The sequence below is a fragment of the Oryzias latipes genome, chromosome 11 (assembly GCF_002234675.1).
Source record: "Oryzias latipes chromosome 11, ASM223467v1".
Classification (NCBI taxonomy): Eukaryota; Metazoa; Chordata; class Actinopteri; order Beloniformes; family Adrianichthyidae; genus Oryzias; species Oryzias latipes.
Window position 1 is genome coordinate 27,170,242 of NC_019869.2, and position 12,955 is coordinate 27,183,196.

At 45.8% G+C, this 12,955-nt stretch overlaps 1 protein-coding gene across 1 annotated transcript; it reads right to left on the bottom strand.

Moving 5' to 3' along the window:
- Positions 1 to 3,680: 3,680 nt before the first annotated feature.
- On the bottom strand, positions 3,681 to 4,797 carry LOC111948237. Its single transcript, XM_023960238.1, has one exon. It carries the CDS (start codon positions 4,620 to 4,622, stop codon positions 3,681 to 3,683), a length of 942 nt encoding a protein of 313 aa, XP_023816006.1. The 5' UTR covers positions 4,623 to 4,797.
- Positions 4,798 to 12,955: the final 8,158 nt, after the last annotated feature.

A 12,955-nucleotide genomic window follows, 5' to 3' on the forward strand; every position in this document is an offset into this window, starting at 1 on the left:
GCCCCAAAGCAATCAAAAATTTTAGGGATCTGCTGGGGAGTTTGCTAGTTGCTCCAGAGACAGCCAAAGCCCTGATAGTTAAAATGTTTTAATAAAAACAGTCTAAAACCAGAAATGGTAAAAAAACTAAAAACACTTCCACTTTCGGCTTCTCCCATCAGGGGTCGCCACAGCGAACGAGTCGCATGGAAAATTTGGCAATGTTTTACGCCGGATGCCCTTCCTGACGCAACCTTCTCAAACCGGGCTTGGAACAACAAAAATGACATAAAACACATGTAAAGCCAACACATCAGGAGAACAGCGGTAGTAATTGTCCACATCACGCCATTGTCCAAGTGTCCGCCTTGATGTTCGTCCCACACCCAAGTCCTTCACCCGAGCAGGCCTGCACTCCAAGCCACCAGTTCACATGCAATAAAAACAAGGCAAATCCACAAATAGTTTTAAAAACACAAAAACAGTCATGCAAAGGAGTTAAAAGTCAATCCATATAAAACCCAATTAAAATCCACTGGTGACTGAGCTACAGGCTGCTCATAGAAGCTCAGTGTGTAGCTGGCACACTTAACTTTAGGAGGGGTGAAGCCCGTTCACCCCTCTGTGTCTCCAAATGGCAGTGTGAGATCTTCCTGAGGGTGTGCTGCCTCCCTTCTCCTCCACGCGAGCGATTTACTGGTCCGCGCCCCGATGAAGACCTGTGGCCAATGTTCTGCCGCCTCCGCGTCCTGAATTGCGCACCTCCGGCTCCAAGCCTTCCTCCTGCCTGCACCTTGCAGGTTGCACCCAAATGCCACGGACCTCGCGTCTCTGGCTCCAGCAGCAGGCCAAACTCAAACGATACAGGCTCCAACAGTCCTCCTGCTGCAGGCTGTGCCCAAGTGTCAGGAACCCCACGCACCGGCTCCAACAGTCCTCCTCTTCTTCCGGCCGCGCACTGGTGCTCTATAAGAGAATGACAGCCTCCCTGCTCTGTATGTGACCACGCCCTCCCACACAGGTGTCCTTCATCCACCATCAGCAATCTGTGCAAGCAGTCACAAACTACCTGCTGACACTCCCCCCGACTGAAAGCGTTCTAGTCCCTAGAACTACTCACGGTACCTTTGGGGCCTTTGCCTATTAAGCCTCTGGGAGCGCCTTGGTTCAGGTGCTTGAGCAGCTTCGTACCCCTCTGCCACTGGGAGGGGAAAGGCAAATCCCCATAATGCTAGGCCATCTGCGGGTGTTTGCTCTTCAGCTGTTGGCTCGCTTGGTAACTCTTGAGGGACGAGACAGGGGAGGCAAGGTCTCAAATTGTTACGGTGCAGAACCCTTTCAGGACCGTCTTTACCTTCTGGCCTGACTCTGTAGACAGGGCGATCTGGATAAGGCTGGGCTACTACAACCTGAGGTTCATTTTCCCACCTATCACTAAGTTTACCCTTTTCCCTTCTCCTCTGGTCTAAGACCAGAACCCGCTCTCCTGGAAGCAGGGGGGAATCTTTGGCAGCCTTGTCGTAGATCTTCTTGTTTGTGCTGGCTGCTTGCAGTAAAGAGGTTGACGCTTTGTTGTAAGCATAAGTCAACTGTTGATGGTGCCTACTCACCCACTCTGTCGTGGTAGTGGTACTCAACGAGGCCACTGCTCCTGTCAGCATGTCCACAGGGGTTCTAAGGTGGCGGCCAAACATTAGGAAGGAAGGTGCATATTTAGTGGAGGCATGCACGGTGTTGTTGTAAGCCTGGACAAGGCCTGGAAGGTACCCCGCCCAATGCCTTTGTTGTTCAGCCTCCAGTGTCCCCAACAAGCTTAGCAAAGTTTGGTTGAACCGCTCGCATGCCCCATTGCCCTGTGGGTGGTATGGTGTGGTGCGGGACTTACGACAGCCATAAATCATGCACAGTTCTTTTATGAGTCTTGACTCAAAGCCAGGGCCTTGATCTGAATGCATGACCTCTGGGCAGCCGAATGGCTGTATAACATGAGTCCACAAGGCACGAGCCGTTGCCACTGCTGTCTGATCAGGGGTCGGAATAGCCCATGCATACTTTGTGAACAAGTCAGTCACAACCAGGATGTTCTGGTATCTGTCTGTAGGGCGGCTCAATGTTAGAAAGTCCATTGCCACTATGTGCATCGGGGCTCTGGCAGTGAATGGGGCAAGAGGAGCCCTGTGATCAGCCTTTGTTTTGTACAACACGCAGCGGGGGCAGGCCTTTATATAACCCTGAACAGTCTTTTCCATTTGGGGCCAATAAAAATTTCTTCGCAGCGTAGTAAGCATGCGATCTGCACCTGGGTGTCCACTGTTTTGATGGCAAAACTCTACCAAGGCTGCAGTTTTATTGTTCGGGACCACAACTTGTTGGAGAGTTTCGTAGGTTGAGGAGTCTCTTACTCTCCTGCATAACACTCCCTCAATAATTTCGAGTCTTCTCCATTGCTGCAAGAGTCTCTTTATTGGCTGAGAAAGCGCCCGCCTTTCTGCTGCACCTGGTAACCCACCTTGAGTCAGATAGTCCCGAACCTGACAAACTGTGGGGTGTCTCTGCTGTTCCAGTCTCCACAGGCCAGGGTTCCACCCCCAACCATTAAAGGGCTCTTCTGTCTCATCCAAAACCTCCATCACATGTACCGTCTGGGTGCCAACAGGCCCTAGGCCTGTTGAGGCAATGTGGAGTCTAGACAATGCATCAGCATTAGTGTGGTCCTTCCCCGGTCGGTACCGGATGGTGTAATCAAAATTGGCCAGCTGAGCAACCCACCTCTGTTCCACGGCCCCTAGTTTTGCTGTCTGCAGGTGTACAAGGGGGTTATTGTCCGTCACAACAGTTATCTTCGCACCCCACAAAAAATCTTTGAATTTCTCCACCAGAGCCCATTTCATTGCCAACAGCTCAAGTTTAAAAGAGCTGTAGTTGGCATCGTTGCGTTCTGAGGGGTGCAGGCTCCGACTAGCATATGCAATGACTCGATCTGCTCCATCCTGTTCCTGGGCTAAAACAGCACCTAAACCGCAGTTACTGGCATCTGTATAGACAGTGAAAGGCTTTGTGAAATCTGCATATCCCAAAATTGGCGCTTGTAGCAAGCATTGCTTGAGCTGCTGAAATGCAACTTCGCACTCATCAGTCCATTGGACAGAGGGTGATTCTCTGCACCTGCTCCTTGATGAGCCCCTCAAAAGTTCATTCAGAGGTTTAGCAATCTTGGAAAAGTCTTTAACAAACCGCCTGTAGTAGCCCACAAAACCCAGAAAAGATCTTACCTGCCTAACTGTGGTAGGACGGCCCCAACTCTGGACAGCTGCGGTTTTCTCTGGGTCAGGCGACACTCCATCACCACTGACTTCGTGGCCCAGGAACTTGACTTTCTTATGAAACAGCTTGCATTTCTCTGGGCGAAGAAGAAGACCATAACGCCCCAGGGACTCAAACACACGCTCCAGATGGTCCAGGTGGGTTGCAAAGTCTTTGGAATACACAATAACATCATCCAGGTATACAAGAGCAGAGTCAACAAGCTGGTCCCCCAAACAGCGCTGCATCAGTCTTTGAAAGGTTGCTGGGGCATTACAGAGTCCAAACGGCATCCTGTCAAACTCAAATAAGCCAAAAGGTGTTGTAAATGCAGTCTTTTCTCTGTCTTTCTCCTCTACCTCCACTTGCCAGTATCCACTGGCCAAGTCCAGAGTGGACTACCAATCTGCTTGGTTGAGACTGGTCAGGGAATCTTCAATTCGAGGCAAGGGGAAAGCGTCTTTATGAGTGACTCGGTTCAATTTTCTGTAGTCCACACAAAAACGCCAGGCACCGCACTTCTTCTGTACCAGCACTATGGGTGCAGCCCACGGACTACTGCTCTCTCTAATGACGCCCTGCTCAAGCATGCCCTGCAAAAGACTGCGGATCTCTTTATAGAGAGTGGGGGGAACAGGCCTGTACCTCTCTTTGATAGGTTCTGCGCCACCTGTTGGGATTCTATGTTTCACAACACTAGTGTGTCCATAATCATCCTCATGCCTGGCAAAGACATGACTCCATTTTTGAAGTAATTGCCCCAGTTGTTGCTGCTGCTCATCTGTGAGGTCCTCCCCTTTAATACAAGGGGGGTGGTTTTCCCCACCTACCGCGGACAGACACTCGCCAACATCAATGACTGCCACCTCTACAACACCTGTGCTCACCTCGCAAAGGGAAACGTCTTTGCAGCCTTTTACATTTTCTGGGTTGACCGAACAGACCTTGGCTAGCTTCTGAAATCTACTAATGATCACAGGGAAGGGATTCAAGTTCCTTACTCTCACAGGTAATCTACCCTGGTCTACAGTCACTAGAGTCCGTGCAACCTCTATATTGCCGCCTTCGGTGAACGGCTCCACCATTGCGCAAACTTTTGGCCCACAGGGCCAAGGCGCTGTCTTTGCCCACAGCATCACCTCGCTGTTTGCCGGTACAGTCACTGGTGCTCGGCAGGCGGGACGAGCTACCCTGGTCAAGGGCTCCATAGCTGAAACAGCTTGGATACGCTGGCAGTCAGCAAAAACATCCTCCCATGCCCTTCTAAGGGGCTGACGTTTTATAAGAGGTGGTCGGTGCTTTTGGAACAGTTCTTCCCAACACTCAGAAATTACATTCATGCCCAAGATGGCCTTCTTTTCACCCAAATAGCTGTCTTCTACCACCACAACCCCACAATTCGGGACCCGAACCCCCCCCACCTGGAAGTCAACTACTATGTAGCCTGTATAAGGGATGGTTAGTCCATTTGCAGCTCGAAGTTTAAGCCAAGAGAGGACCCCACCCAAATGCTTCTCCTTGAAGAGGTCTTTACACAGACTCACAAAAAAGTGTTACTTGCGACCCAGTGTCTAGCAAACACTTAACTTCTACGTCGTCTAGTTTAACCGTGACATATGGGCAGCTCTCTGTAAACCTGGTTGAGGGTGGGGAGCTAGGTGGGTCAGCGCTAAGGGGTCCGGTCACCTGACCCACGGTGGCCGGTGGGACTAAAAATCCTGATGGGGGGCTCTAGAGTGGCAGCTGCGGCTAAAATGCCCCGCTTCTTTGCAAGTAGCACAGATTGGGCGGCCCTGTTGGTCCCACTCATATCGTGGTGTCCCTCTAATACCCCTACTAGCTGGTCTGGCTCTATTATCTGTTCTCCAATTAGACTCTGGCTTCATACGTGTGTTTGGAACCGTTCGGTTTTCCTGTAACTCAGACAAAATATTTTTAGACATTTCAGCCACTTGGTCTTTCACCTCTTTTAGCAGTTCATTTTTCAGTTCTGTTTTCCAGTCTGTTGTGGTTTGTGCGTGGGGCACCTGCTTTGCTATTGCCATACAGGAAGACGGTGACCATTGTTCTGCTTGTTCCTCTTCCAATGAGAGTGCTTCCATCTTTACTTCGTCAAAGGACAATGTAGGAGTCTTCCTCACAAGGCGTCGTAGCTCCTGGCGAAGGGAACCTTCTCTTAATCCCATGACAAACTGGTCTCGTAGGATGGCATCACCATCCTCAAGTCCTGCCTCGTTTCTCTGTTTCAACATAAGAAAGAGTTCTCTCAACCGCAGGGAAAAAGACTTGAGTGACTCTGGTGGCTGTTGTCTACAATTAAAAAAACGAGTCCTGAGCACAGAAACGTGAGTGTTATCACCATACAGAACGTGCAAAACATCAAGAATTTTCTTAGGAGTGTCTCTAAGTGATCTCTCCAGAGTTAATATTTCTCTCTTTGCTTCACCTTCAAGTAAATTTAAAAGAATGTCAGCTTTCTGAGAGTCTGTAAGAGGCTGAAAACTTAGCATAGATTCAGCTTGGTGTTTCCACTCCCCAAACTTGGATTGAGCATTTTCCCCACTAAACTTTTGCACCCATGGGCAACCCATGAAAAATGGCATCATCATTGCTGAAGGGCCAGCTGCACCTACCTGGGCCTGCTGCATGCTGGAGCGACCAGTGACTCAACCCAGCAGAATCCTGCCGACAACGCCAAAAATCTGTCAGAGGGGTGGGGGTGAGGCCCCAAAGCAATCAAAAATTTTAGGGATCTGCTGGGGAGTTTGCTAGTTGCTCCAGAGACAGCCAAAGCCCTGATAGTTAAAATGTTTTAATAAAAACAGTCTAAAACCAGAAATGGTGAAAAAAACTAAAAACAAAAATGACATAAAACACGTGTAAAGCCAACACATCAGGAAAACAGCGGTAGTAATTGTCCACATCACGCCATTGTCCAAGTGTCCGCCTTGATGTTCGTCCCACACCCAAGTCCTTCACCCGAGCAGGCCTGCACTCCAAGCCACCAGTTCACATGCAATAAAAACAAGGCAAATCCACAAATAGTTTTAAAAACACAAAAACAGTCATGCAAAGGAGTTAAAAGTCAATCCATATAAAACCCAATTAAAATCCACTGGTGACTGAGCTACAGGCTGCTCATAGAAGCTCGGTGTGTAGCTGGCACACTTAACTTTAGGAGGGGTGAAGCCCGTTCACCCCTCTGTGTCTCCAAATGGCAGTGTGAGATCTTCCTGAGGGTGTGCTGCCTCCCTTCTCCTCCACGCGAGCGATTTACTGGTCCGCGCCCCGATGAAGACCTGTGGCCAATGTTCTGCCGCTTCCGCGTCCTGAATTGCGCACCTCCGGCTCCAAGCCTTCCTCCTGCCTGCACCTTGCAGGTTGCACCCAAATGCCACGGACCTCGCGTCTCTGGCTCCAGCAGCAGGCCAAACTCAAACGATACAGGCTCCAACAGTCCTCCTCTGCAGGCTGTGCCCAAGTGTCAGGAACCCCACGCACCGGCTCCAACAGTCCTCCTCTTCTTCCGGCCGCGCACTGGTGCTCTATAAGAGAATGACAGCCTCCCTGCTCTGTATGTGACCACGCCCTCCCACACAGGTGTCCTTCATCCACCATCAGCAATCTGTGCAAGCAGTCACAAACTACCTGCTGACAGAGCACTTTGTCCCCATTGCGCCGGTGAACGGAGCAAATCGTGTCTGTGCAAAGCAATCGGACTTAATACTGTACGTTTTGTGTATGAGGGGCGGATGCGTTGTTACGTGTGGGAGCCTTCAGACTGCCATCGGCCCCGCAGCTCTATAAGAGCAGCAGGAGAAGATGTCTCCAGCTCACACGGAGGCTGTGAGCTTTTCAAAGCAAAATTCCGCTCAGTCCTTAAAAACCGTACAAACGATCACGTCGATTTGTGTTTCCAGTCGTGTCCCGACAAAATAAAGGCTGATGTTATTCCCACATATTTACGTGCAGCCAGCCGAGTCACTATGACTCAGAGGTAAATTCACTCCCTAGCATGCGCTGTTCTCTCCGTCACGCAGCTGACAGGCTTTTCAAAACCCGTTGGTGATGGTGGATTTTTTTACGCTGCTTTTAACGATTGCTTTTAACTTGAAAGCTGCATCATAGTGTAATGACGATCACGTGCACGTTGGGTCTAATGGCACCAAAGGATTCTGGGATGCGGCCGGGCATGCATGTTTCGCTTTGTTGAACCATGACTGAAGTGTCTAAGACCTGAAGTCAAGTCCATGCTGTTTGGCTGCTAAGAGGTGTGTTGAAAAATAATTAAAATCCATAAATTAGCCGCGTCACTGAATAAGCCGCAGGGCTGTAAGCGCAGGAAAAAAGTAGCGGCTTATAGTCCGGAAATTACGGTATACTTAGAAGCTAAAAAAATATATTTTGCTTGGTAAAGGCCCTTTAAATACAGTTCAGTCACGCCAGGGTGAGGCCCTTCCACACTATGATTAGTAAAGTTGACACAAATACAAATATATGCTCATGCCCACACAGATGTGCACTCAAACAGTTTTTTGTTATTTTGCCCCTTTAACTCTCCAGTCCTGTTCAACTCCCAGCCTTTACTTTAGCATTCCTAGACAAAATTGACTGAACTGTTTTAACTGCTTTTTAAATGATCACAAAAACATGTTTAATCAACAATTTTTTTCTCAACATTCTTAAACATGTAAAATTTTTAGCTGTTAAAGTTTCAAAGTAGTGTTTACCATGTATTCATGAAATTAGACTTAAAAACTGCTGAGAAAAACACACATTGGCACTAAAACTGTACTACATAATGATAGTGTAAAATAAAAAAAGGAATACCCAAGAACAGATTTAGCATGAAGTTGTGTGTACTGTAATGTGTGAGTGGGCATGTGAATTCATGCACGAATGGCATGTGACACATAGGCCAGAGTGGACCTTGCAAACACAGATATCACATTTGCAGCATCTCAGGCTTGTTTTGTTTTTCTCCAGGAGCTCAGAGCACTTCCTTTTCTTCCAATATTCTTTTTGAGGAGAACAATTTCAGTGCATCTTCATCATGTCTATAAAACGGGTCCAGTAGTTCTCTGACAAAGGAACACTTGGTCAGTTGCCTCCTCACTGTGCTCTCAAATAAAGAAGTTCAAGGCAAACATTAAGTGATTTATTATAAGGGGTCTGTGTGAAGATGAAACACTGATTAGACTGGAAGGGGCAGTTCATGGGGGAAAGAGATAGGCCGCGTCAAAATTCTTCCCTTACTGCTGCGGCTTCTCCCTATTCCTACATTTTGCCCTCCAGATGGAAGGGCAAAATGTAAAAATAGCCTCTAGTTCTGACGTCACTTCAGCAGTTTCTGAAATCCACAGACCAGCCCGTCTGGCAACAACAACTACACCACATTCAAAGTCACACCAATCTCCTTTCTACCCAATCCTGTTGCCATGTGATTGGATAATGAGACATTTGTGTTAACAAGAATTTGGACAGCTGGCCAGTAAGTGTAGAATTAGACAAACGTACTGCCATGCATTTGGTGAAGTTCATACAAGCAATAATAAAGAGCAATAAAAACGACATTTCAGTGTGTGCAGTTTTATTATTAACTACTTAATGCACATTAGTGTTAGTCTTACCATGTTTCTTATCTCCAGTTATTTTTTACACCAAGCACTTTGTTAGTTTCTACAGTGAAGATCTGCTTTTAAGGTGTCTTTTCATTGATTTCATTGTCAATTAAAAAGAAATGGATTTGATGTTTAACTTCCATATTTTATTGTGCAAAAGTGATCTGACTGGGTTCAAATGATTTTATTCCAGTCTGCACCATCATTTCCCTTTACAGCAATGCAACCTGAAATAAGCAGAAACCGACTATTGTGTGACACAATGAGCAAGTCTTGTGTGTGTGCTGTGTGAACATGTGTGTGTGTTTCCAGACAGAGGCAGTCAAAACAAGACAAAAAAAAAACATCAAGCAGCTGCCCCCGTCTGTCACCTCTGCTCACCTCTGGCTGCTGTTCAGCTCAGTTGCAGAGGAATGTACATTATACTTACTGTGTGTGTGTCCCTTCAACAACTGACTGTTGTGTTCAGTCATAAGCAGTGGCTGAATGAGGTTAAGATGCCTGTCGGGATGTCCCAGACAATAGACCTGTACACTCTGGGAACAACCCTTATTTCAGTCCATTCTTTCATACAGGAAATGGAGAAATACACACATTTTTTTTTTATTTTTTGTATTTTTAACTTGTCCTGTCCAACAGCTAGGCAGACAGATGAGAGCTGAGGGCCTCTTGTGTTGGACATACTTTACTTTAACAATAGGGGTTATTAATCTTCATACAAACCAGAGGTATGTCTGAATAAACCCCTTTTGGAATTGAGGCCAAACTATTAATTTCAATCATGTTTGAAAATCTTTGGTGTTGGACCGTACGGAAAAGGAAAGAAGGGAAGAAGAGAGAGGGATGTTAGAGGGGGGGGTAAGAGGGTGATAATAGGGGTGGGGGGGGTAAACCATGAAGCAGCATTAAGCAACAAGTTTCTGGACGGTTATAATCATTACAGTCAGGTTCAGATGTAATACAAGTCTATAAAGGCGGGGCCTGTCCACACACATTTCTAGATTCATGAACCTACATCCAACATCTTTCTTTTGTTTACACACTGTGGTGAAAATGAGTTTTTTTATGAACCTCTGGGATGCATTGTATGCCTTCCAAAAATATCTAATTTAAAAGATTCCAGAAAATACAGATGTATATATTTGGTGTCATCTGACACACTTTCATCTCATATGGCAGCTGTCCACATTGCATTCCTTTTTTTAAACTTTTGCCAAAGCCCTTAGCCACTGTCCTTTTTTAATTCTAAATCCCACTGCCTTTCTCCTGACTTACACCCACATACTTCCACACAAATAAACACACACACACACGTATACACTCTCTGAGCCTCCGTTCTGGTAATTAGAAACAGTCTGTTTAACTGTCAGACATCAACTGGTACCAGACACCAGACTCTAACCTCATTGGCTAATCCTCCAGACCCTGTTTTGTGTTCTGATTGGCTGTTGCTTCCTGCACTGCTCTGAGTCTGACCCAGTAAACTCACATGTGAACCAAATGCAGACATTTCAATTGGCTGTCTCTGAGACACATGACTGCTGCTCACTGGCACTCTCCAGCTTCACTGCTCCCAGAGGAGGATACAGTTATCCTCCGTGCAGAGAAAAACGACGTCATTCATCACCTCCTCCTCTCCTAGAGTGACCCCCACCATTCTAAACCTGTCTTTTTATGCTTAAAGCTTTTTTTAATGTGTCACTCTGAAGATTTCAGCACCACAAAGTTCACTGAGAGCAAACATTATTCTTCCCTCCACCCTGTCAAATAGCTAAAGCTGATATGAGATCCAAGCTGGCTTAACATCAGTCCCCAAAGTCACATTTTGTGGAGGTCTGTTCTCGTAAACTTTATGAATATTTTTTTTTTAATTTCCTCCCACGTGAAGCCCACACAGCCACTTCATCTGGTGGACAGTGGGTAGGACAAGGTAATGGAGCCATAAATATTTATCCAGCTCACTCATCAAGCCCTTACTGCTCAGCAGCAACATGAAGAGGCAGGATACCATTCAAACAAACTGTTGCTGTCATTTTCTGATGGAAAATCCTTCAAGATTTTCAATCCTGCCATGTTTTCAAGCATTTCTGATGACCATTTAAAGAAAAAGCAGCTTACATTCGGGTTAAATTAAAAACGACAGTTACTCTTAACACATGTACTTCGTGTCAAGCAACAGCAAAACAGACAAAAAAAACAGGGATGAAACAACAAAAGTCCATCATTTGGTTGGTACATGTCCTTACCATTTTTTATTTGGGGAATTTCAGTTTGTCTGAAAGCCAAGTTTGGCATGATATCCTCATTTATCTCTGTACAGAAAAACAGCAACACAGATATCAACATCTGCATTGGGCTGACTGTTATTGTGTAAATGCAGATATCGTTCAAATGCAGATGAACAGCCTGTTGAGCCATCTCTACTTTTATCTGTACATGGAACATCCTTTGATCTTTAGGTAAAAAAGGTAAACTAATTGAAGATAGTCATATTTTGGAGCCAAAGATAATAAAAGGAGGAGATGTTAAGATGTACAACAGAATTTAACCCCTGGAGACCTTTTGTTGTAAATTTACGAGAAAGAAAGTCATAACTGTTAAATTACAAGATTTCTTTTCTTGTAACTTTATTTCTTAAAATCTTGTAAAGTTACGACCTGAAATCTCGTAAATTTACGGGAAAAATGTCATAGATTAACGTCATGAACCTGTCATCTGAACACAAATGCGGAAGTAAACAGTGTTACTACCACCTGATGACAACTCTGACGAAGACGTCCATCGAAACATGTCAGGTATATGAAAAACACAAGCGCGTCTGATAATAGAAGAACCTAATAAATCAGTCTCAGTCAGTCTTGTGCAAAGTTCTCTTTGCTTTCTGGAATTGTACCACTTAATGTCAAGATTACATTCACATACATGTATAAGACATCTAGAGGGTTTTGTCAGTTAATACAGACACTGAACTTTATTGAACTAACTGACTGGGACATTGTTACAGCAGTGTTGACAACTCAAAAGGGTTAAATGCTCTGTCTCTTGCAGCATTCAGGGCACAGACTTTACTCTTTAACAGTTACTACATAGGTTGCCATATATCTATCCATCAGCCCCGACAGGCAAACCTGTCCCAGTCTGGGGGAATTCACAACAGGGCCAGAACATACGAAAGATGGACACCAATAAGTTAAGGAACACAGTTTATTAATAGGAAGGAAGAACCTGTGTCCTGTAAAACAAACATATTATAATTACTGTGCTGGTCCCAACAAAAGACAAAACAGAGGGATTGGAGCCTTGACTGACCCAGCCACGTTGACCATCGGAGTCAGTAGCTCCCTGCTAAGGCTGCCTGACAGAATCTAGTTAATGACCAAAAAATAAACAAAACCCAGCAGTATAAGACTGCTGACGACCAAGAGAGAATAAAAAGAGAAAACAAGCCAACCAGCACAGCTCCAAGTCAAAACCTCTGCTCTGCTCTGCTCTGCTCTGCTCTGCTCTGCTCTGCTCTGCATGCCTCTCTGGTTGTGGTTTCCTCTGACTTAAATACCTGGCAGGTGTTGATCAAGATCATTGGCCACACCTTCCAGGTGAGCAGAATGAAAGGGGATGCAGCAAAACAGCAAAACAGCAGCAGCCAGACATAACATCGATCGATAGATATAGATATATATAAATAATAGCTGACAAAATTCCTCTGGACCAACACACCTCGTTTTTAATTTACTGTTAGTTTCAACCAAGTTAGAGAGCAAAAACAGACTGATTAGTAAAATTTCCCAGGTTCCAAAAAATCAAGTGAGTAATGTGAAACAAAGCAGTGGAAGATGGTCATTTCCTTTTTTTTATTCATTCTTTTCAAGTGTTCCAGGAAAACTTGAGAGAGAAAACAGAGTTTAAAACGGAGAATGTGGAGAAAACTGAACATATCGGAGCGGAAAATAACGAGCGTGGTGGGGCAATTCATCACAGAGGAAGAGTTGTTTGTGAGTTTCTGTGCCAGCCGAGGTCAAGGACAAGCCTGACTCATGCTAGCTCCTGGACAA

Bases quoted from the DNA above. Each gene is read 5' to 3' on its own strand.
- LOC111948237 (XM_023960238.1), bottom strand. From the start codon at position 4,622: ATGAATGTAATTTCTGAGTGTTGGGAAGAACTGTTCCAAAAGCACCGA.